The 25,127-nt window shown below is 42.0% G+C and overlaps 1 protein-coding gene across 2 annotated transcripts in view; it reads left to right on the top strand.

Annotated features, from left to right (window-relative positions):
* LOC140730875 (ubiquitin-conjugating enzyme E2 L3) overlaps nucleotides 1-25,127 on the top strand; it is a 94,932-nt gene that overhangs the window by 30,335 nt on the left and 39,470 nt on the right. The window contains exon 2 of one of the 2 annotated variants that reach the window (XM_073051853.1): nucleotides 22,627-22,722. The exons of the other annotated variant lie outside the window; for it this stretch is intronic. Coding sequence (XP_072907954.1) covers nucleotides 22,627-22,722 — 96 coding nt within the window. The remainder of the gene's footprint in view (nucleotides 1-22,626; nucleotides 22,723-25,127) is intronic. 2 annotated transcript variants of the gene reach the window in all.

Here is a 25,127-nt window from a genome sequence, read left to right as displayed (position 1 = left end):
TGGTAGTAGTGTCAATTATACTAAAAATGGGCTAGAATGGCCTTGTGGCTTTGAAGGATGGTGCTATTGACCTCCTCCCTGGAATACGTCCAAACTATGGCCAGGAATTAGTGTAACTCCACCGTCTGGACTGGTAAATACCACCTGCTACTGTAATAACAATTCTAGCACTCCATACCAAGTAGGGAATTCCTCCTTCACAAAAAATATGACTGCCACTGATACCTCTCTTCCCCGTCCCCTCAATGGTACTTACTGGATTTGTGGGAATAGGGCTTATCCCTGGCTGCCCAGGGAAAATTTTAATGTAACTGGTGGAGTGATTTCCCTTAGTTGTTCCAACAAGCAGGACGATAAAGGATGGAGTGGGTGTTGTTATCTAGCATATCTGGTGCCCCATGTGAGGGTCATGGATCATCCTCAGGAACATCCCTAATTGAATAGGAAACGAAGAGGAATAACTGAAACTGAGCAGTTTTGGATGATCACCTTCCCTTCTTATGGTGCAGTTGGAAATTCCAGGGAGATAATTAATTTAGCAGCAGCCCTAGAGGAGTTAACCAGCAATACGGCCGGGGCACTAACTGAGACTCAAACGCAGGTGACTGAAATATCCACCAAAATTGCAATCCGGCAGACAGTCTTACAGAACCTTGATTATATCCTGGCAGAAGAAGGAGGGACCTGTGCTATTATAGGAAAAGAATGTGCACCTATATCCCTGAAGAATCCTCAAATATTACTGATCTATCTAAACACATAAGTTAAGTCAAGTCAACTTTTATTGTCATTTCGACCATAACTGCTGGTACAGTGCATAGTAAAAATGAGACAACGTTTTTCAGGACCATGGTTTACATGACACAGTACAAAAAACTAGACTGAACTACATAATTTTAAAAAACACAGAGAAAGCTATACTACAGACCTACACTGGACTGCATAAAGTGCACAAAAACAGTGCAGACATTACAATAAATAATAAACAGGACAGTAGGGCAAGGTGTCAGTCCAGGCTTCGGGTATTGAGGAGTCTGATAGCTTGGGGGAAGAAACTGTTGTATAGTCTGGTCGTGAGAGCCCGAATGCTTCGGAGCCTTTTCCCAGACGGCAGGAGGGAGAAGAGATTGTATGAGGGGTGCATGGGGTCCTTCATAATGCTGTTTCCTTTGCGGTTGCAGCGTGTAGTGTAAATGTCCGTGATGGCAGGAAGAGGGACCCGGATGATCTTCTCAGCTGACCTCTCTATCCGCTGCAGTGTCTTGCGATCCGAGATGGTGCAATTTCTGAACCAGGCAGTGATGCAATTGCTCAGGCCGCTCTCAATACAACCCCTGTAGAATATGATGAGGATGGAGGGTGGGAGATGGACTTTCCTCAGCCTACGCAAAAAGTAGAGACACTGCTGGGCTTTCTTTGCTATGGAGCTGGTGTTGAGGGACCAGGTGAACACCAAGAAATTTGGTGTTCTTTATGATCTCTACCGAGGAGCCGTCGATTTTCAGCAGGGAGTGGTCGCTCCATGCCCTCCTGAAGTCAAAAACCATCTCTTTTGTTTTGTTCACATTAAGAGACAGGTTGTTGGCTCTGCACCAGTCCGTTAGCCGCTGCAGCTCCTCTCTGTAAGCTGACTCGTCGTTCTTGCTGATGAGACCCACCACTGTGGTGTCATCGGCGAACTTGATGATATGGTTCGAGCTGTGTGTTGCAGCACAGTCGTGGGTCAGCAGAGTGAACAGCAGTGGACTGAGCACGCAGCCCTGGGGGGCCCCCGTGCTCAGTGTGATGGTGTTGGAGATGCTGCTCCCGATCTGGACTGACTGAGATCTCCCAGTCAGGAAGTCTAGGATCCAGTTGCAGAGGGAGGTGTTCAGGCCCAATAGGCTCAGCTTTCCAATCAGTTTCTGAGGGATGATTGTGTTGAATGCTGAACTAAAGTCTATGAACAGCATCCGAACGTATGTGTCTTTTTTGTCCAGGTGGAGGGTGGTGACAATGGCATCATCTGTTGAGCGGTTGGGACGGTACACAAACTGCAGGGGGTCCAGTGAGGGGGGCAGCAGGATCCTGATATGCCTCATGGTGAGCCTCTTGAAACACTTCATAATGATGGATGTAAGTGCAATGGGTGGTAGTCATTTAGGTAGGACACTGAAGACTTCTTTGGCACAGGGACGATGGTGGCAGCCTTGAAGCACGTTGGAATGGTGGCGTTGCTCAGGGAGATGTTGAAGATGTCAGTGAGAACATCTGATAGCTGGTCTGCACATCCTCTGAGCACTCTACCAGGGATGTTGTCTGGTCCAGCAGCCTTCCGTGGGTTGACCCTGCACAGGGTTCTTCTCACGTCGGCCACAGAGAGATACAGCACCTGGCCATTCGCAGGAAGGGTGGACTTACTCGTCACCACGTCATTTTCCACCTCAAACTGTGCGTAGAAGTTATTCAGCGCATTTGGGAGGGAGGCATCACCTGCACAGTCAGGTGATGTTGTCTTGTAATTGGTGATGTCCTGGATGCCCTTCCACATGCGCCGTGTGTCGCCGCGGTCCTGGAAGTAACTGTGCAATAGCTGGGCATGTGCACGCTTTGCCCCTCTGAGGCTTGGGACAGTTTGGCCCTTGTTGTTGTTAAAGCTGCCTTGTCGCCTGCTCTGAAGGCGGAGACGCGGAACCTCAGCAGCGCACACACCTCTGTGGTCATCCATGGCTTCTGGTTGGCATGTATAGTGATGGTCTTGGACAGAGTAACATCATCAGTCCACTTGCTGATGTAGCTAGTCACTGATGCTGTGTACTCCTCTCTAACCTAAGAGATCCAGAAAATTCAAGATGTTGGCAGTAAGCTACACAGTTTTGGGATGAATAAGGCAGGGGGATGGCCCTGGCCCCTTAATATATTCAGGGATTTCTGGGGGGTGTTTTTGCATTTCAGAAGTCTGGTTGTATTAATTATTTTTATTGTCTGTATCCCATGGTGGCTTTGGCCATGATTTATATCATGTTGTAGAAGTGACAATCGGTTGTGAAAGGTTATCATGTAATGATAAAAAGGAGGGAATGATGAAGTTTTAAGGGTATTGGGGAAGTAAGAAATGATTCTTAGACTCTTGAAGTAATGGGTTTTAATTGAGTGCAAACTTATGTGTGCTGTGTTCTGGGTAGTGTGCAAACTTCTGCTTGTTCTACTCGGAGTAATCTGCCTGCAGCTGGTTTTAGATTAACGACTTGACAGATGTTCCCTGAGAATGTTATGTTCTGGGGGTTGGGTTCTGCTTATCGGTCGCACACATCCTGATTTATGGTTTCACAGGAATTGAGCTAAGTGCCCTCGTTTGAGTAGGAGAAGGACTCACCGATAAGGACAGGAATGAATATCCGTCTGTAATTAAGTCAGGGCCTAGCAAAGATAAAGGCTGGACAGTACATCCATTTATAATTTAAAAACTTGATTTAGTGGACTCTCTTATCTAAGTAATTAAGTTTTGCTCCAACGGACTTGGTGGGAGTACCAGTTGAGCTAAGTGCTCTTTGTCAGGTAACCTAATGCTTTAAATTGTAATGTGTCTGCATGCTAGAGGTTCAATATGAGCCCCCAGAGAGAGAGTAACTCTGTCCCTCTGTTGTGTGGCACTGCATCTCTGGCCGGCTGATCTTGACGAAATAAACTGAGTCTAGTATAAACTGATAAGTTGCTTAACTGTGTGACTATTGGTCCGGCATGAATTTAACTTTACACTGGATAATTACCTGCTTGTTTGCCTCATTCGACAAGAAGTCCTCTTTTTTTCCAACAAATTTTGTCGCCCCTGTAATGTTCACCTTGTTCGCATTCAAATTTCTACTTCGGTGATGAGTACAGTCCTTTATGCTTGGCCCAACCCCATAATCATGAAACACTACAGTGGCTCTGGCATAGTGTTTGACAGTGAATGAGGTGCAATTGAACTGTAGGTGCACCCCTCCATCCATTTTAAGCGGTGCAGAAGTGATCCCCCATCTAGAACATAGTGATCTGTCAATGGGACCGTCTGTGTGACAGCATTGTCCGATTTGTTTCTGCCGGTTGTGGCTTATCCGGCTGGCGCAAGATATTCTTTGCTTCAAACAAAGACATCGGATATGGACAGAGTTCATAGTTTATCACTTTGTCTAGCCGGAGATCACCCATCTGTGACACAACTAGGAACCTCTGGAATAACAACACGGGATCTATGGTACAGTCTTCAGCAACTTTGACTGCCCTGCTAGATGCTAGTGTCTTGACCTTCAAACTCCCTTTGTGCGAATACGAGAAAACAGAGTGTCTGTCCATCTTCCTATGTCATTTCCTATTGCGAACAGCTCATGTACATTGACATTCTCATTTGCACAAACCCTTGTGATGATGTTGCGCAATGATTTATCATCCGAAAATGGCATGAAACAGTCCAGTTTTGCTGCAGCTTTTTCAAGATCAGCCTCATCTCTACTCACTCTGGAGATGGACAACTCCTTATGTTATTCACCTGTTGTGTAACTATTCGCGATCAGTTCTTGCATGACAAGGTTGTAAGAGATAACACAGCGGAAGACATAGTCCAAACTGCTTTCTGGTGCTCTGACATCCCACTTCCTCGTGTTGACCCCCCTTGGCTTTTTAGTGAGCACATTAGTTTCTGTTCTATCACAAGATCAGAGCCAAGGCTAGCCCTGTATTAGCTTCTGTGTCTGATTACATGGAGCCCAGGCTGGAACTTCTGATGAACCTCAGAGTTGTCATCCTCCAATGCATGCATCTTCTGGAGATAGAGACGAGCTGACTTCAGATCATTCGGATGGCTAGCAGCCGCAAATATCAGCAAGCAAGCTGAGATGCATCGCCCATGACCCCATTTGATTGACCGCAACAAGTGCCCTAGGCAAACCCTACCATGTGCTGGTAGTTGATCCACAGTGTACTGGTTTTGAACTGGCAGGGACCTCCATCCTTTTTGAGAGTTACAGTTTTGTCAATCTTGCAAATGCAATCTGATTTCAACAATGACTGAGTCACTTGCTCCAGTCTCCATTAGCGTGTACAGTCTCTCAAGTTCCTCCACTTGGTCTTGAAAACCATGGTCATCCTCCATGATCCTCCATTTTATACCACAATTATGGCACTATAATTGTTAGAAACAGTGAAATATAGCAAAATAGAACAGGTATGGTTCCGATTCTTTTCATTGGCCGCCAGTTTTTTAAACGTCAGATTTTTTTTACATTCCCGTGCCCCGTTTCAGTCCAATTTGCTATTCTTGCTATTGAGGGAGTGCAGCATAGGTTCACACGGTTAATTCCCGGAATGGCGGGACTGTTATATGTTGAAAGATTGGAGCGACTGGGCTTGTATACACTGGAATTTAGAAGGATGAGAGGGGATCTGATTGAAACATATAAGATTATTAAGGGATTGGACACGCTGGAGGCAGGAAGCATGTTCCCGCTGATGGGTGAGTCCAGAACTAGAGGCCACAGTTTAAGAATAAGGGGTAGGCCATTTAGAACAGAGATGCAGAAAAACTTTTTCACCCAGAGAGTGGTGGATATGTGGAATGCTCTGCCCGAGAAGGCAGTGGAGGCCAAATCTCTGGATGCATTCAAGAGAGTTAGATAGAGCTCTTATAGATAGCGGGGTCAAGGGATATGGGGAGAAGGCAGGAACGGGGTACTGATTGTGTATGATCAGCCATGATCACAGTGAATGGCGGTGCTGGCTAGAAGGGTCGAATGGCCTACTCCTGCACCTACTGTCTATTGTCTATTAACTTTTGGTATGTTGTTCAGTATGTCTGAAAGTACAAGAAATGACCATAAAACTTTTTTTTGGGGTAGGGGTATTTTGGCGCTATATTGACAGCATTAAGAAGTTTTTGCGTGCAAATATCTAATTAGTCAATCATGTACAATAACTAGATGCATAAAAGCAAGTCAAGAGTTTCAAGTGTTGCTCAGACAAAACATCAGAATGGGGAAGAAATTTGGTCTTAGTGACTTTGACTGTGGATTGGTTGTTGGTGCCAGGGAGGATGGTTTTGAGTATTTCAGAAACTGCAGATCTCCAGGGATTTTCATGTACAACAGTCTAGAGCTGGGGTTCCCAAATTCTTTTTATGTCATGGACCACTACCGTTAAGCAAGGGGTCCGTGGACCCCAGGTTGGGAACCCCGACTCTGGAGTTTACAGAGAGTGGCGTGAAACTCAAAAAAAAAATCCAGTAAGCAGCAGTTGTGTGAGTGAAAGCACTGTTATGAGAGATATCAGTGAAGAATGTCCCGATTGGTTCAAGCTGACAACAAGGTGACAGTCTCTTAAATAAGCACATCATACAACAATGGTGTGCAGAAGGGCATCTCTGACCACACATGTCGAACCTTGAAATGGATGGACTCCAGTAGCAGAAGACCACAAGCATACAGAAATACACTCAAGAGGCCCATTTATTAGGTACCTTCTGTACCTAATGGGTGGAGACTCAGGAGTACCGCTGCATTCAGATGTGGAAGGATGCTGTTTTTGTAACAAAATCTCTCTTTGAGTCAGTTCATTTATTAGAATGGAACATTTGTACAAAAAAAAATGAGTGGTTGCAGATGTAAACCTTACTGGCTGAGCAAAAAAATATAAAACATTAATTAAAAGCTCTTTTGCTTATTCTAGCTTTTTTGTTTCAACTTCTGCTTCTGCTGCCTGTGAGAGGGGGCGGCTTTGGGGTTCTGATGTTGATATCATTCATTCTTCAGGGTTTCTTGTTTTATGGGTGTCTTTCGAATAGTACACTGTATACATTCTCTGATATTAAATTCAGCTATTTGAACCATTTGGATGACAAAATGTGGAAATAATGAGCACTCAGGAACTTACCTGTTGCCATAACCCTTGTTTTGCAGTGTAAGTTGGATATTGGGGTTCTGTTCTTATTTTTCAAAATTTGAGCATGTGCCTTCCTTTATTGTATTCCAATATAAGATCCATTTATGTAGAAGTTTATTTGCCCCTTTAATAAGGCTCAAAGTTTTTGTAGTTTGCATAGAAGGGCTGCTATGTAAACTAGTCACCCTGTACAAAGTCTAACTTTCTGAAGGATAAAATGTGGAGTAGTGTGAATAAGCAAGTCAAGTTTATTGTCATTCATCTATAGTTCATTGCAATGTACACTGTCAAATGAGCTGTTTCTCTGGACCAGGGTGTAAAACACAGTAGCTATGTCCACACTAGACCAGATAAATCCGTAACCAAAGCTTTTTCTCTTTGTTTTGACCCTCCGTCCACACTGAAATGGCGTTTTCCTCCCCCGAAAATGGAGCTTTTCTAAAATGCTCTCCAGACTGTGTAAATCTGAAAATGCCGGTTGGGCAGTGTAGGATCGAAGCTTTTTAAAAACGCTGTCATGACGTGCTGGAACAGATGGTGGGGCAGCGCAGCATTTCATTGTTTTCTTGAAGGCAACCTCCAACACCACAACAACAATGGCTGATGGCCAAACGAAGAAGTTCGACCTGCTTTTTTCAGTGGAGGTTTTCTTTGTATTCCTCGAAGACATTGTTGAAAACTTTCTTTCACTGTTGTTGTAGGTCTGTAGTTTTTGACCAATGGAAGTAGCACAATGCTGCCACAGTAATGGAAATAGTGTACCATTTCTCCTTTGTTTGTTTTCTGTAGATGTGTCCTGCGTATGCTCAGTAGGAAGAGATTCGCCCAAATACCCATTTTAATGTGGAGGCAGGTATTTTCAAAAACGCCTGCTGTGGACGCCTATTGTTTTTATGCGAAACTGGCGTTTTCAAAATTATCCAGTCTAATGTGGACGCAGCCTTAGCAAAGTAAGAATTAAATCTACAAATGAATTACTCATAGATAAGCAAAGTGCATAAATTAAATATTATAGGGTACAGTACATATTAACCAGTGACGCTTCCAGTGACAATGTGATGCAACAGAGAGTTCAGAAGCCTAATGGCCTGAGGGAAAAAATTGTTTCCCATCCTGAACATTCTTGTCTTAATGCCAGAGATGACCAACCTATGGCGCATGCGCCAAAGGTAGCGCATTGCACCTCAGTGATAATAATAAAAAAGTAAGCCTACTCATACAAAAAGTATTAACCAAAAACCAATTTGTAGAAAAAAAATCTATAACAGGAATTCAAGTAGCTTAGAGCTAGAAATGGTTTAACTGAGAATAAATCTAAAACTTAGCAATTATTTTTTAGTGATTTTATTATTTCATGCACATCTTTTGGCGAATGTTATCTTCTTTCACATTACTCTGTTTTCAATTTTTAAAACTGTTCAATACACGTTTGATCCTGAGGCGTCTGCACCAGACACTGGTTTTTGCCGGTCAGTTTACAATTGACACACGTGCACTATGGAGTTGTGCTTTGTTCATCCTTTGTGAACATCTGCTGTTTTGTACTTTTTTTGAAAATTAAGCCTTGTTTTTACATTCAGTTACCCATCACAGTGCAAAAGAAAATGAGCAAAAGGAAAGCAGAAAGTGATAGTAAGCATGAATTCAATGAACAGTGGGAAAATGAGTTCTTAATTTATAGCGGGTCCGTCAAGAAAGCTGTTGTGCATTGTTTGTGAAAACACTTTCTCACATAATAGAAGATATGATCTTAATAGACACTAAAACACAACATCAGACTGAAATAGAAGGAAAACTGAAGCTCGTGCTTGGGTCTGAGTTACAGAAAGAATATGTGATTAAGAGAGGAGGAAATCAAAAGAAGACAAAACATATTTGTTAAAAGAAGTTGTGGAAGTTTGGTGATGACAGAACCGTCCTACGAAATTGCTTTAGCGTTGGCCAAAAAACTGAAGTCTTTCTCTGATGGAGAAGAAATTGTTATGCCTTGTCTCCATATATTTGCAAGATGTCTTGGTGATAAAAATATCGAAAGGAAAGTAGACGAAATTGCTCTGTCAAAGCAAACATTACGAGACACACCGAAGAACTCTGTCATGATGTATCTGAGCAACTGAAAGACCTTGTCTATGCGTGTACTTTCTTTTCTTTAGCTTTGGACGAATCTGCTGACAATGTGAGGAATTGATGATAATTTTAACGTCTTTGAAGAACTTATCGGTCTTGAGTCGCTTCATGGTAAAACGAGAGGATCAGACATATTTGACAAAGTAAAATAATGCCTAGAAAATCTACAACTAGATTCTAGTAAACTCATCAGTGTTTGTACTGATGGAGTGCCGTCAATGATAGGTAAAGCCACTGGGACTACAACTTTGCTTGAAAACATGTTAGGTCGTCCTCTTACTAAAATGTCACTGCATTACACACCAAGAGTCACTGTGTGGAAAAACTTTAAATTTGCAGCATGTTATGTTACTGGTTGTGAAATGTATGAATAAAATTAGAGCAAGAGGATTAAACAGACGAGAATTCAGAGAATATTGTGAAATGTTAGATTTGGGATCTGGCAATCTCGTCCTTCATTGTGAGGTGTGCTGGCTTTCTAGAGGACAGGTTCTGAGTAGATTTTGGAAACTGAAAAATACTGTTCATAATTTTCTAGAAGAGAAAAACTAGCTGCCTGAGGAAAGAGCCTTTTTAATGTGATAACAATTGGCTATTTGATTTAGCATTTTTAGTTGATGTTACCAGCCATCTCAATGATCTAAATTTGAAACTCCAGGGCAAGAACAAATTGTTTCCTAGCTTAGTAAATGATATCAATGCATTCAAGATGAAGTTAAAACTGTTCACCTCTCAGTTAGAAAATGAGGACTTGAGCCAGTTACCGCACTTAAAAGAGCAGAGTGAATGTGCTGAAGATAATGGCAATTTTACAAAATATATTGAAAAAATCAGGTTATTGCAAGCAACACACACAAAATGCTGGTGGAATGCAGCAGGCCAGGCAGCATCTATAGGGAGAAGCACTGTCGATGTTTCGGGCCAAGACCCTTCGTCAGGACCAGGTTATTGCAAGAGTCATTTGAAAGTTTGTGATTTTGCTAAAGAAGAAGACTGCATACTTGCATTTTTAAACCCATTTTTACTTAGTGAACAAAAAATCATGAAGATGCAAATGGAACTTGAAAACAAATTCATTATTGAACATGAAGTTTGATGAGATTCCCTCAGTCCCAAATGCTTCTGACATGATTAATTTCTGGCGAACATTACCCTATATGAACATTTTCCAGAACTAAGAAAATTTGCCCAGAGTTATATCTGTCGTTTTGGAACGACGTATAGACGTACAGAGCCTCCAACCTGATGGCATGAACATTGACTTCTCTAACTTCTGTTAATGCCCCCCTCCCCTTCTTACCTCATCCCTGATATATTTAGTTTCCCCCCTCCCTTTTTTTCTCTTTCTGTCCATCACTCTGCCTGTTCTCCATCTCTCTCTGGTGCTCCCCTCCCCCTTTCTTTCTCCCTAGGCCTCCCATCCCATGATCCTTTCCCTTCTCCAGCTCTGTATCCCTTTTGCCAATCATGTTTCCAGCTCTCAGCTTCACCCCATCCCTTCGGTCATTTCGCATTTCGCATCCCATCCCATCATTTCGCATTTCCCCCTCCCCCTCCTACTTTCAAATCTCTTAATATCTTTCCTTTCAGTTAGTCCTGACGAAGGGTCTCGGCCCAAAACGTCGACAGTGCTTCCTATAGATGCTGCCTGGCCTGCTGCGTTCCACCAGCATTTTGTGTGTGTTGCTTGGATTTCCAGCATCTGCAGATTTACTCGTGTTTGCTTTGTAAAAATCTTTACGTTACGTCTCCGTCTGAATGTGCAATGTGCAAATGATACTAATTTGTAATAAATAGTACGTGCAGTAAGAAGCACAAAGAACAGTCAATATAGCTTAGAAATACAATTGTGTCATCGTGAATTAATCAATCTGATGCCTGGTGGAAGAAGCTGTCCCGGAGGCCTGTTGGTCATGGCTTTTATGCTGCAATACCATTTTCCAGATGGTAGTAGATGGAACAGTTTGTGGTTGGGGTGACTTGCAATGATCCTTCAGGTCCTTTTATGTACCTGTTGCTGTAAGCGTCCTGAATAGTGGGAAGTTCAGCTCCATAGATGCACTGGGCTGTCCGCACCACTCTTTGCAGAGCCCTGCGATTGAGACAAGTACAGTTCTCATACTAGGCAGTGATACAGCCAGTCAGGATGCTCTCAATTGTGCCCCTGTAGAAAATCCTTATGATTTGGAGACTCATTCCAAACTTCAGTTTTCTGAGGTGAAAGAGGTGCTGTTGTGTTTCTTACCACACAGCCGGTATGTACAGACCAAGTGAGATCCTCGGTGATGTGTATACTGAGGAATTTGAAGCTTTTCGCCTTCTCAACCCGAGATCCGTTAATGTCAATTCTGTCTCCATTCTGTCCATAATCCACAACCAGCTCCTTTGTTTTTGCGACATTGAGGGAGAGGTTGTTTTCTTTACACCACTTTGACAGGGTGATGACTTCTTCACTGTAGGCTGCCTCATTATTTGAGATAAGGCCAATCAATGTAGTATCATCTGCAAATTTAATTAGCAGATTTGAGCTGTGGGCGACACAGTCATGGGTGTACAGAAGTAAGATAATTTGAGCTAATCTACCAAACACTACACATCATGTTAAATCAAAAGAAAAATTCCAAAACCTGTCAATAATTTACTAAAAAAACAATTGAGGCTGAAAAATATTCATTGCTTTTGTAACTAATATGCTAACTTTTTTCAGCTGCAACCTACTACTACCATACCAACTCACCCAATTTGTTGATGTTAAAAATTGGAGGATCACCTATTTTCAGTGAATTCCATATTAATAAATACCCCTCTCTCTGCAAGGTACAACAGTGTGGTAGATTTTCAATGGACCAAACCACAATGAAGACAAAAGAGCATTCAAGACGAGCAGGGAAATGGTAATAGAGAAGTATAAACCTGGGGAATGGTACAAGACCATCTCAAAGGAGCTCAGTGCAGTCCATCGTGAAGTGGAAAAATCATGAAACCAACAGCACACTGCCTACATCAGACTGCTCCTTTAAACTTAGTTGCTGCAGAAGTCTGGCAGTTGTAAGAAAGTGTTCTGTGATGCCAACAGTCACTGTGTGAGCTGCACAAGTCACTGACTACAACTTGAAATCAAGTTCATAGCTCCACAATTTCTAAGACCTTGTACATAAAGGATATTTTTATGGAAGAGTAGCAAGGAAGAAGCAATGGCTAAAAACAAAACCTATCATTGCTGGTAAATACTTTGCAAAGCATTTGCTGCAAATGTGTGGAATAAAATCTTGTGGTTGTGTGAAACTAAACTGGAACATTTTGGCCTCAACAAGTAGTACGTGTTGCATAAATCCAATACTGCACATTAATAAGCTAACACCATCCCTACTGTAAAGTAAGGTGGATGTAGCATCATGCTATGGGGATGCTTTTCAGTAGTATGGTCTAGAAATTTGGTCAGGATTGATGGGGCGATGAATGCAGAGATCCTGGATAAAAACTTGTTTGCCTCTGCCAGAAAACTTAAACTGAGGAGGAATTTTGTCTTTTAGCAGGACAATGACCCAAAGAACACTGCCAGAGTAACCATGGAGTAGCTTCAAATGGTGAAAATTGATGCCCTTGAGTGGCTCAGTCAGAGTCCTGACTTTAACCTGATCAAGCATCATTGGCAAGAGCTCAAGATTTCTCTCTGCTGCCGCTCCCTAAATAACCTGGCTCAGTTTGAGCAATTTTGCAAGGAGGAATGGGCAAATTTTGTTCCATCACATTGTGCAAAGCTAATAGAGATTCATCCAAAAAAGACTACTGTCCGTAATATATTTGCAAGGTGGTTCAACTCAGTACTAAGCAAAGGGGGATGAATACTTCTGAATTGCTGACATTTCAGTTTTTGTATTTTTAGTTTTTCATGCTTCACAAATTTTCCTGTTTTTTGGGTTCTACTGTGAAAAAATGAGCATGTGATTCATAAATGAAACTTCTCAGTTAAATTGATCAAAATCCCTGATTGTGATACTCATTTATGTGAACAAAGGATTGGAGGTTGAATACTTTTACATGGCACTGTATGCTCAGAGAGGGATGGTTCATCTGCACCTTCCTAAAGGCCACAATCACTTCATTGGTCTCCACACTCAGACTTAGGATGTTCTCACACCTATAGTGGCACCTGATTTGAACCATGTTGCTTGGCAGTCACTGGTGTTCCATCAGAAAAATTGAGCAGAGAACTCTAGAAGGTCACAAGTGCCTCAGTGGATAAAGGTACCACTGTGTCATGCAGACCAGAAAGACAGATCCTTGACTCGTAGGAAAGTGGAATCCTTCCAAATATTAAACCAGATAAAGCATGTAATGTACTGCTCCCATGTAAGTTGTTATCCACCTTTCCAAGAATGGTGAATAATCAACTACCAAAGTTTAAAGCTTTTTTCCAAAAATACAAACTGAAGAAACATTTGATACTGCTTATTAAAGTTAATTTTATTATCAAAGTACATACATGTCAGCATATACAACCCTGAGATTCATTTTCTTGTGGGCATACTCAATAAATCATAATAACCATAACATAATCAATGAAACTGAATCAACTAGGGTGTTCAACCAATGTGCAGAAGATAACAAACTGTACAAATAAAAAAATGTATAAGCAGTAAATATCCAGAACTTGAGATGAAGAGTCCTTGAAAGTGAGTCTATAGCTTAGTGGGAACCTTTCAATGACGGGGCAAGTGAAGTTATCTCCCTCTGTGCAAGAGCCTGATAGTTAAGGGGTAATGACTGTTCCTGAACCTGGTGGTGTGGTTCCTGACTAGCAGTGAGAAGGGAGCGTGTCCTGGGTGATAGTGGTGGGGTGGTGGTGCTCCCTGATGATGTATGCTGCTTTCCTGCAACAGCATTTTATGTAGATGTGTTCAATGGTTGGGAAGGGTTTACCTGTAATGTATTGGGCCGAATCCGCTACCTTTTGTTGGTTTTTCTACTTAAAGACATTGGTTGTTCCCATACCAGGCCATAATGCAGCCTGTGAATACACTTTCCTCCATGCATGTATAGAAGTTTGCCTTGGTTTTTGATGACATACCAAATCTCTGCAGACTCCTGAGGAAATAGAGGCACCGTCGTGCTTTCTTTGCAATTATATTTATATGATGGGTCCAGGACAGGTCATCTGAGATTGTGACACCCAAGAATTTAAAGTTACTGACCTCTCCACCTCTGATCCTCCAATGAGTACTGCCTCATGGACTCTAGTTTCCCTCTTCCTGGAGTCTACAATCAGACCCTTGGTCTTATTGATATTGAGTGAGAGACACCACTCAGCCAAATTTCAATCTCCCTGCTGTATGCTGATTCATCACCCCCTTTGATACAGTGTGTCATCAGCAAACTTGTATATGGTGTTGGAGCTGTACTTAGCCACACAGTCATAGGTGTAAAGCGACTAGAGCAGGGGGCTAAGCACATATCCCTGTGGTGCTCCTGTGCTGATAGAGATTGCTGTATCTCTAGATAATAAAAATAAATATGATAATTTGATTGTGTCAGTGCAGCTAAAGGAGAATGTGAAGTGCCATTTTCTTAACTTACTGCCCATTATTCTCTTGGCGTTTAGAGCAGTGATGAAGATCCTCCATCTCTGTCCATGCCTTCACGTAAAGATAAAACAGGATCCTTAATTGCTGTTTGGTGACAATTTTCTTTTGTTAGTCAGAGTTGTTAGCCCTCAACTGAATCCTTATAAATTCTTATAATAAAGAGGGTGCCAGCTTTGGAAAAACGACTACACGGAAGGCAGGTCGTATTTATTGGCTGTTTTTGAGTCAAATTCGTTCCACTGTTGACGCATGAATTCTTTGAATGGTTTCTTTAAACTCTCATCTAGTGGCTGGAGCACGGACATCAAACCACCGGGGATGACTGCAGTGTCTGTATTTTCAGCTTTCAGTGCTGCTTTTGTCTCACCTGACAAGTGCACTTTGAGCATGTCCCAGACAAGTAGCGACTTTTCCTTCCTGAAACCTTCAGGACGTTGACGCCACTCCTCTTTAACCCACTTTGAGCAACCCGCTTCGTCCATTGAGCAGCGTTCTTGAACGTAAACACTCCGCGGGAATTTTCTGAGCAATCTTTGTTTTTTGCCTCAACACAAGATCACGTCTACTCATAAATCGGGTGCACCAACTTCGCGTAGCTTTGAAATTTTTGCTGACTTCACGGTGTTTTTCGTCCCATTTCAAAGCTTGAACTCGAATCATTTCTCTGGTAACAATGTATCCGGACGATCGCTGGTGATTCACCCACTCTAAAACTTATTCTTCCACTTCTGGCCACTGGCATGTTTTCCCGTGGTTTGCACATTTTGTCTTTGGCATTTCCCTCAGCGTGTCCTCTGCCTTTCTCCACTCTCTCACTTGTTTCTCATTTACACTAAACTTCTTAGCAGCTGCAGAATTATTCGTTCCTTTAGCAAAATCAACAACCTTCAGCTTGAAGCCAGCATCATATCGCATTTGTTTTAATCTTTTGTACATGGCGGTCGCAAATTCAATACTGAGTACATGTACTGATCCAGCCACCCCGTGTTATGTTTTAACAAGATTACGAAATCCAAAATTTCCCTCCCTGATTTATTTATTAAGAATTTGCTTATAACGCTCTACAATGTGTAGACCTGTTTTCTTAGCAGGTACTGGTTTACAAAATTTCCAGGTTCTGGATCCGGCAAAGCTGAGTACCGGCAATCTTGTGATCTTTCCTGGTTAAGTCAAAAACCTCTACAAAACGGGTCAGCTTATACAAAGGTAACATGAAAAAGTCACTTCTTAACTTTGAAAATGTGGGGTTGGCTCCGGAATTTACAGTACTCAATGGAAAAAGTTGCCTCATCTATCTTGAATGTGACCCGCTTTTCAAGTAGTGACCCATAGTTCTGGATTCTTCCCAAAAAAAGAGCCATCCTCTGCACACCCAACCTTCTCAAGTCCCCTCATCATTGATATGTCATTCAAGCTACCCCTCACTCTTATAAAAACCAACAAATATAAATGTAGTCTATCCGGTAAGATGATGACATGTTTCTTCATTGAAAATGAAGGTCTAATAAGTGGTACAGCCGTGTGTCCTAATCATTTTTCTTGTGATCACAAGACCCTGATTGACATTGATAATAAAAAAATGCCATATCCAGTTTATTGGTGAGACCTATGATGGGGGAGCTTCATGGTTCGGTTGTTGCGTGGGCCAGGCCCTCTTGCCGCAGTACAGGTTTCCCTCGTTATCCGAAGGTAGAGGGTTCCTATGAAATGGTTCGTAACCTGGAATGGCATAAAGCGAAGAAGCAATTACCACTAATTTATATAGGAAAAATTTGTGAGCGTTCCCAGACCCAAAAAATAACCTACCAAATCATATCAAATAACACATAAAACCTACACAGCCGATGTAAAGTAGAAATACTTCTTCTGCAATCATTGCAGCACTGTCAAGCGTAGTGAAAATCTCACACAAGCACTCTCGGTGGAAGCACTCTCTCCAGTAACCTTTAAGCTATGAAGTTGCCATCACCACAAAATCTGATCAAGACCCATGACTACCTTTAAAGGTAATTTAAAGGACATTTCACAAAAATGTCTTCATTGTTTAAGCTATGGCGGCTAGAATGCAGTTCCAGGCCTCTTTTTGTAAAAGCGAAAACACTCTTCAGGTAGCGAAAACAGGTAACTAATGTAGGTCTATCGTAAAAGCAAGGTGTCGTAAAGTGAACGTTTGGAAAATGGGGGCCACCTGTATTGCCTGTTACCGCCACCCAGGGGAGGCAGGTGCGTTGGAATCTGTGCTGAGCTGGGGGCTGTCCACTGCAGACCGGTTCTCCTGTTAGTGCTGCTCTCTGTTCAGTCTGTGGAAGTCAAGCTGGATTGTGTCTGTCTGAGGCTGACCCAACGCAAGATGAGGAGCTGCTACATACTTGTTCCTGCAGAAACATGGCTCCAAGGCATCAATCTTGTACCATCAATCTTTGGGCCATGCCATAAGGGAACTTGTGTAATTCTTTTTATGAGCATATCTGCTATCGTAGCTACAAGTGCTGTGTGTTTTGCACCTTGGCCCTGGAGGAATGCTGTTTTGTTTAGCTGTATACATGTTCAAAGTACGTTTATTATCAAAGCGTTTATATATTATGCAACCTCGATATTTGTCTCCAACAGACAGCTATGAAACAAAGAAACCTGAAAGAACTCATTATAAAGATTGAGGACTGTCAGAAATCCAATGTGCAGAGAGAGAGGGAAAAAACGAAGCATTCTGTAAAGAAGTCCACAGACAGAATTTGTCCATAGACACTTAGCTAAGCACAGAGCTGAGCAGCAGGCTGAACTGGTCTGTCCCTCGCCTTGGGTCCCAGTACCCTGATCTTTTCAATCTGGCTCAGCACCTAAATCGTCGGGTTCTGTCACTTCGATTCGCTCTAGAGCCTGGACCCCACTGCCTCGATTCGGCCTGTACCTGACCTTTCTGATTTGAACCAGAGCTTAAATCGATTGAACTTCGCTTCCTCACTCTCAGCGGCAGGCTCACTCCCTTGACTCATCTCGCCTCGCCTCGGTTCTGCCGCATCTAGTTGCCTCCAAGTCCAAAAAGAAGTTGCAGGCTACTGTTTGCGATGATCATTTACCAAAAAATAAGAGTGATTAACAAAGTATTTTGTTGTTTTCCTTGTTTCATTGGCCACTGGCCAGAAGACACTGAGATTCAGCAGTGTCATCTTAAACCCGAATGTGTACGGTTGACTGGCAATTAGATAGATATGATCCCAAAGTAAATTACAGTGTCACAGTAACATTACAAGTGCACAGATATAAATATTAGAAGAAAAGTAGAAAATAAAACAATAAGTTACCACAGTCTAAAAGGAGGATTATAGAGCCTAATGGCCGAGGGCTTGAACTTGAACAAAGCATTTCTTTTAAGGAAAACTGCATTCCATTATTATTCTAATAAACATATGTACTACCACTAGTGCATTTATAGCCTTCAGTAAATATGGAAATCAGCAATGCGTATAGTATTCCAGATATGACACATTACCAATGTGTTATATAATGTGAGTATAGCACAGCTTTTGTTTTAATTCCCCTTGTAATAAATTATCAGTTTATTTAATTGCTGGCTGTATCTACATACTAGGCTTTTGTGACTCATTCTATCCAGCTTAGAGATCTTCAATCTCTTCTTCATTTAGATAACATGTCATTTTATTCTGCTTCCTGTACTCATTGGATTTTACCTTTTTTTTAAACCCACTTCCTTAACGTCCCTTTTTAGGTTCCTGATGTCCTCTGGATAATTCACATTTCAGTCTAGCTGTGTCAACAGCAAATCTAGCACCTGAACTTCAGCGTCTTCATCCAACTCATTTTGGCAATGAAATTCAATAAAGGAGCCCCATTAAGCCAGTGAAAAGTTCTAGGTCTGCCACACAATTATGAAAAGAATTGATTTAGATTCCCGTTATTATGATTAATCATAACACCTGGCCTGGAAAAGGTATATTTGATTTAAAGTTTATATTGGTGTTTTGTTCCATCAAATCAAATCAATAAGATTTGCTCGCCACCCTTCCCCTTTCAATATTTTCAACTTTCCCTTTTTGAGCACTTAATGACATCTACTTCAATAATGCTCTGGGGGATAAAAAACTTCTTTGTATGTTCAATTTATAATTTTCCTTGGAAGCAATGGAAATAGTCATGTTCTATACAGACAATAAAGTATGTCTGTCCGTCTTTAACATTATCATGGAAAAGGATAGAATCAGAGAGGACAGGAAAATTTTTGATTGGGGAAAGGCAGATTATGAGGCTATAAGGTTAGAACTTGTGGGTGTGAATTGGGATGATTTTTTTTCAGGGAAATGTACTATGGACATGTGGTCAATGTTTAGGAATCTCTTGCAGGATGTTAGGGATAAATTTGTCCAGGTGAGGAGGATAAAGAGTGGTAGGGTGAAAGAACCATGGGTGACAAGTGAGTTGGAAAATCTAGTCAGGTGGAAGAAGGCAGGATACATGAGGTTTAGGAAGCAAGGATCAGATGGGTCTATTGAGGAATATAGGGTAGCAAGAAAGGAGCTTAAGAAGCGGCTGAGAAGAGCAAGAAGGGGGCATGAGAAGGCCTTGGCAAGTAGGGTAAAGGAAAACCCCAAGGCATTCTTCAATTGTGAAGAACAAAACGACAGGAGTGAAGGTAGGACCGATTAGAGATAAAGGTGGGAAGATAGGCCTGGAGGCTGTGGAAGTGTGCGAGGTCCTCAATGAATACTTCTCTTCAGTATTCACCAATAGTAGGAAACTTGATGACGGTGAGGACAATATGAACTTGAAGTTCTGGAGCATGTTGATATTTAGGGAGAGGAGGTGTTGGAGTTGTTAAAATACATTAGGATGGATAAGTCCCCGGGACCTGATGGAATAGTACCGGTGGATTGGAGGGAGGCGAATGTTGTTCCCTTGTTCAAAAAAGGTAGTAGGGGTAGTCCAGGTAATTATAGACCAGTGAGCCTTGCGTCTGTGGTGGGAACGCTGTTGGAAAAGATTCTTAGAGATAGGATCTATGGGCATTTAGGGAATCATGGTCTGATCAGGGACAGTCAGCATGACTTTGTGAAGGGCAGATCATGTCTAACAAGCCTGTTAGAGTTCTTTAAGGAGGTGACCAGGCATATAGATGAGGGTAGTGCAGCAGATGTGATCTACATGGATTTCAGTAAGGCATTTGATAAAGTTCCACATGGTAGGCGTATTCAGAAAGTCAGAAGGCATGGGATCCAGGGATATTTGGCCAGGTAGATTCAGAATTGGCTTGCCTGCAGAAAGCAGAGGTTCATGGTGGAGGGAGTACATTCGGATTGGCGGGTTTTGACTAGTGGTGGCCCACAAGGATGGGTTCTGGGACCCCTAATTTTCGTGATCTTTATTAACGACCTAATGCGGAGATAGAAGGGTGGGTTGGCAAGTTTGCAGATGACACAAAGGTTGGTGGTGTTGTGGATAGTGTAGAGGATTGTCGAAGATTGCAGAGAGACGTTGATAGGATGCAGGAGTGGGCTGAGAAGTGGCAGATGGAGTCCAACCCGGAAAAGTGTGAGTTGGCACACTTTGGAAGGACAAACTCCAAGGCAGAGTACAAAGTAAATGGCAGGATAATTGGTAGTGTGGAGGAGCAGAGGGATCTGGGGTTACTTGTCCACAGATCCCTGAAAGTTGCCTCACAGGTAGATAGGGTAGTTAAGAAAGCTTATGGGGTGTTAGCTTTCAAAAGTTGGGATAGAGTTTAATAGGCACAAGGTAATGATGCAGCTCTATATAACTCTGGTTAGGCCACACTTGGAGTACTGTGTCCAGTTCTGGTCGCCTCACTCTTGGAAGGATGTGGAAGCATTGGAAAGGGTACAGAGGAGATTTACCAGGATGCTTCCTGATTTAGAGAGTATGCATTATGATCAGCGATAAAGGGAGCTAGGGCTTTACTCTTTGGAGAGAAGGAGGATGAGAGGAGACATGATAGAGGTATACAAGATATTAAGAGGAATAGATAGAGTGGACAGCCAGTGCCTCTTCCCCAGGGCACCACTGCTCAATACAAGAGGATATGGCTTTAAGGTAAGGGGTGGGAAGTTCAAGTGGGATATTAGAGGAAGGTTTTTTACTCAGAGAGTGGTTGGTGCATGGTCAGTGGTGGAGGCAGATACACTAGTGAAATTTAAGAGACTACTAAGACAGGTATATGTAGGAATTTAAAGGAGGGGTATGTATGGGAAGCAGGGTTTAAGGGTCAGCACAACATTATGGCTGAAGGGCCTGTACTGTGCTGTAATATTCTATGTTGCATGTTCACTTGTCTCTTCATTGTTTGTGTGATAGTTTACCACAATTTACTTCAAAAAAGTGTTATTAGTAATGTTTTTAATTGAACTTCTTTGCTTCCGAACCACGTACATTGTTGCATGCCTTCAACAGTGCCATTTTAAACTGGAAGTTCCAGTTTCTGCATTGATAAGCCACTGTACTGGTGATTGAGTGCAGTATAGGATGTGAAAACAGTCAAACCAATCTAGATGTCATAAGATAATCTGAAATTGAATTAAGTACTTAATCACTATAGCTGGGATTCTGTTTTATGGGCGTTCCTTGTTGCTGGCTGCCACATTTCTGTGTGTTAATAACCACACCATTTTAAAACAAGTGATTAGGAGATTCATGCAATTATATGGATGAACTTTGAAGGTAACATTGCAAGGTCAAATTTATTGATTTGCTTTGACCACTGAGCGCATGATGCATTGAGCTTTCTGCTGCAGAGGATTTCAATTACATCTTTTTAAATGGTGCTTCTTAACAAATATTTAATACATACTTTGAGCCATTTAGCTGCTTTTTCAAGGGAGAAGAATTAACAAATTTTTGAGTGGAATTTTTCTCATTGTTCATGGGCCTGTAAAGAACTATTGTTTTTCTTCTCTATTCTGGTCAGCCTGTCTTTATGCCGGCTCATCTGACCACCTACTTCACCAGTGCTCATTGATGCCAGTGGTAGATCAGTGATGTCCTGACTAACTGTAGTATGTACTTCACCTTGACTCCTCAAGCTTATGCTAGTGATGGCCAGATAAATAGCTTAACCCCCTGAATAGAGTGTAAATGTATATGAGTGATATATTTTTAAACTTTTAATATTTAAATGTTTACTTTTTAAGCAGGTTTATGCTGCAAGGGCTTGGATACTGAATCATCACAAGGTTTTCAGGTTGTTATGGGACAGACTCCCAGGGTACACTGCCTGAGGCCTCTATTCACCTTGAGAGGGATGGTTTAGAGGGTCAGCTTGTTCCTCTCTGTACTGCATCCACCTCCCTGAACAAGAACGCACAGCAGCACCACCATTCCTATGGAGACCAAAGCAAATCAGTCTTCTCACCTGCCCTCCCTCCCCCATCTTAAATGCATTTTATAGAAGAATTATTGAGAGTATCCTGACAGGTTACATCTCCATTTGGTTTGGGAGCAACCAAGCATTTGATAGGAAATCCCTATAAAGGACTGTGAAAATGGCTGAGAGGATCATCGGAGTCTCCCTACCATCCACTGGGGTCATTTATTAGGAGCACGAAGTAGGCAAGGACCTTGGTGTTATCAAGAATCCCACCAATCCATTCAGCATCCTCTTTGACTTTCTACCATTAGGCAGGGGAATCCTATGCATAAAGACCAGAACGGTCAGGGTTTCTTCCCTTGGGCCATAAGGATTCTGAACTCCCTGCCATATCTCTTTCAAAATGTCGCTGATTAATCTGTCCTGTCCCTTACAATATTTAATTTATGAACTCTGTGTATCTGTAATTCATCAGTAGATTTATCCTTACTCTTAAGTTACTGTGTATCATATGTGTTTTACACACTGGCTTGGAGAAATGTTGTCTCATTTGATGATATACGTGTATATAGTGAAATGACTTGACATGAACTTAGTGATAGGCAGTAATTGGAATAGGTCCAGTGTTCAATATTCTGTCACAGAGTAGTTATCGGTAGTCTACCAATGTTTTTTTTTAAATCTTTTTAGGAGCTTAAAGATATTCGTGAGTCTGGAATGAAGAATTTCCGTAATATCCTAGTGGATGATACGAACATTTTGTCTTGGCAAGGGCTTATTGTTCCTGTAAGTAGACCACAGTACATAATACAGTTTTGTAGTTGATCATGCTTTAATTATCAATTCACTGTTAATTCACAGTTTAAAGCTCATCTTACAGAAATTAACTATTTATTTCATTTTTTTTTAAAGATTATTGGTGAACTCAGTCCCTTAACTGGATTATTGGTAATTGTCTGAAATCAATGTGAACAATGCACATATCTGATGTCATTTCTGTCCCAGTAGAAGCACCTGGCCTGGTATCCATTCATCACAGAGAATTGCCCCTTTCCATCTTTTTAACATAGTTGTGTTCGTTTCTTGCCTCAGCTAATGTGCAGTTGAAACTCATCTATGTTTCATTATCTCCCAGTGTTTGATTGTTCCATGTTAGTGTAGCAGTTGGTGTGATGCTATTACAGCTCGTGATGTTCAGAGTTCAATTTGGCATCCTCTAGTAAGGTTTGTATGTTCTTCCTATGAGTGCCTGGGTCTCCTCCCACAGTCCAAAGACATACCAGTTAGTATGTTAATTGGTCATTGTAAATTGTATTTATCATTAAAAATTTTGTCCAGCTTTTAATTTGTAGAATTCCAGTTTAATTATCATTACATTTTCAGTTCTAATATTTCCATGTTTCAAATCCCCACTGGCTTCTCATTTAAATAATATCATTTGCCCCTGTAACTCACCACAATATTTGGATTTCTCCAATATCCCCAAAGAAAATTACTCTGAATATTGGCAGCCGTATATTTCACTGTGCGTTTTTTTTTCCTCTGATACCCCTCTACCTCACTCTTATTACTTTAAAATGCAGTTTGAGACCTGCTTGTGATCAAACTGTTGATCAGTTTCGGTAATCTTCTGGCTTCTGTTTCTAGTAAATATAACAGGCTACTTTTTTTAATAGTTCACTATTAATGAGAATTATTACATTTGAATGAGGATATCATTATATGTAATTAAAAAGGCTGCCAAGGTAAGTTTGGAATATGATGTTGATTATGAGTTAAGGAAGGTTACAGTAGTATTAAGTTACTGGGTTAGCAGCTTATCTTTTGCGCCATTGATTTCATAGTGCAGGTTCAGTTCTCACCATGGCAACCATGGGAGTTAAACTCAAAAGCTAGTTCAGTCATAGTAATTGTCATGTACCGTTCAGCTGGGTCTTCTAATGTACAACAACAAATTACAACAAATTCAGAGTGGATCAAATTATGGACACATTGTATTATTTTACTTGCAAGGGAAACTACCTCCACACATTGGAGAAAAGCTTCAATCTTTTAGCTCAAACAAACAAATTTTATATGTTCTACATGTAACTCTCGCTTACGGCGTGTTACACCGGTGAAACCCCATAGCGTGCTACACTTTCCCCCCCCACCATATTTAGTCATGTCCTTATGATGTTGAGATAATTCACCAACCCTTCCTGCAAAACACTAAGTCCAATCCAGGTGTAAAAGGCAGTGGCATAGCTCACCAACACAGTAGGGGGTCACACTCTGTTTCCTTGGTGCCATGTAGGCCAACCTATCCAGTGGTCTCCTAATTCTCTGAGACCTCAGCACCCCATCATATAACTCTTCAGGTTCCGACATTACTGGGGATACCTGACGAGGCCTCTCCCGATCTATAATTCATGCCCAACTGCAACTCAGATCCCTCTGGTTTGTGATCAAACCCTGCTTCCTCCCCTACACAGTCCTGCTGAAACCCAGGCTGCCCCCTTCCCCCACTTCACCTGTCTCAGTGGGAGAAGGGCAGGGAGTCTCTTCCTCAATCACTGGGGAGTTAGCGAAAGGCAGCATATACCACACATCCAGGTTCTCATCCTCCAAATCAGTATCCCTCTCAGGGGTGGGGACTGGCCTAACCTCGCCTGTTGGGGGCCTGGTAGTCCCCCCACGTTTCCGAACAGCCCTCTTACTAGGTGTAGGCTCCAAGTCAGACTGTGGGTCTACCTGCACCTCTTGTCCCGGGGCAGAAGGTGGTTCTGATGGAGAATCTTGACAGGCCCATTCCCATCCTCTGGTTTCACCTGGAAAATTAGTAGGTTTGGCATCTGACTCCACTACATAGGGCATAGCCACCCAGCGGTCAGCCAACTTATACTCTCCGGGTAGCCCCAAATTCCTTATGAGGACTCTGTCTCCCGGCAGGAGCTGGGAGAACCTCAGCTTTAGATCATACCTTCTCTTAATCCCTTGATTCTATTTGGCAGCCGCGACCCCAGCTATTCAACTCTCTTCTCATGTCAGACACATACTCCAGATAAGTCTTTGGTGGTAAATCACCCTCATCAGTCCCAAAACAAAGGTCAATGGGCAACCTTGCCTCGTGCCCAAACATCAGATAATATGGCAAGCACCCAGTAGCTTTATTTCGCGTACAATTATAACTGTGAGCCAGATGCCCAATA

Source organism: Hemitrygon akajei, chromosome 7 (assembly GCF_048418815.1).
Source record: "Hemitrygon akajei chromosome 7, sHemAka1.3, whole genome shotgun sequence".
Taxonomy (NCBI): Eukaryota; Metazoa; Chordata; class Chondrichthyes; order Myliobatiformes; family Dasyatidae; genus Hemitrygon; species Hemitrygon akajei.
This window is presented reverse-complemented; position numbering and strand designations above follow the sequence as displayed.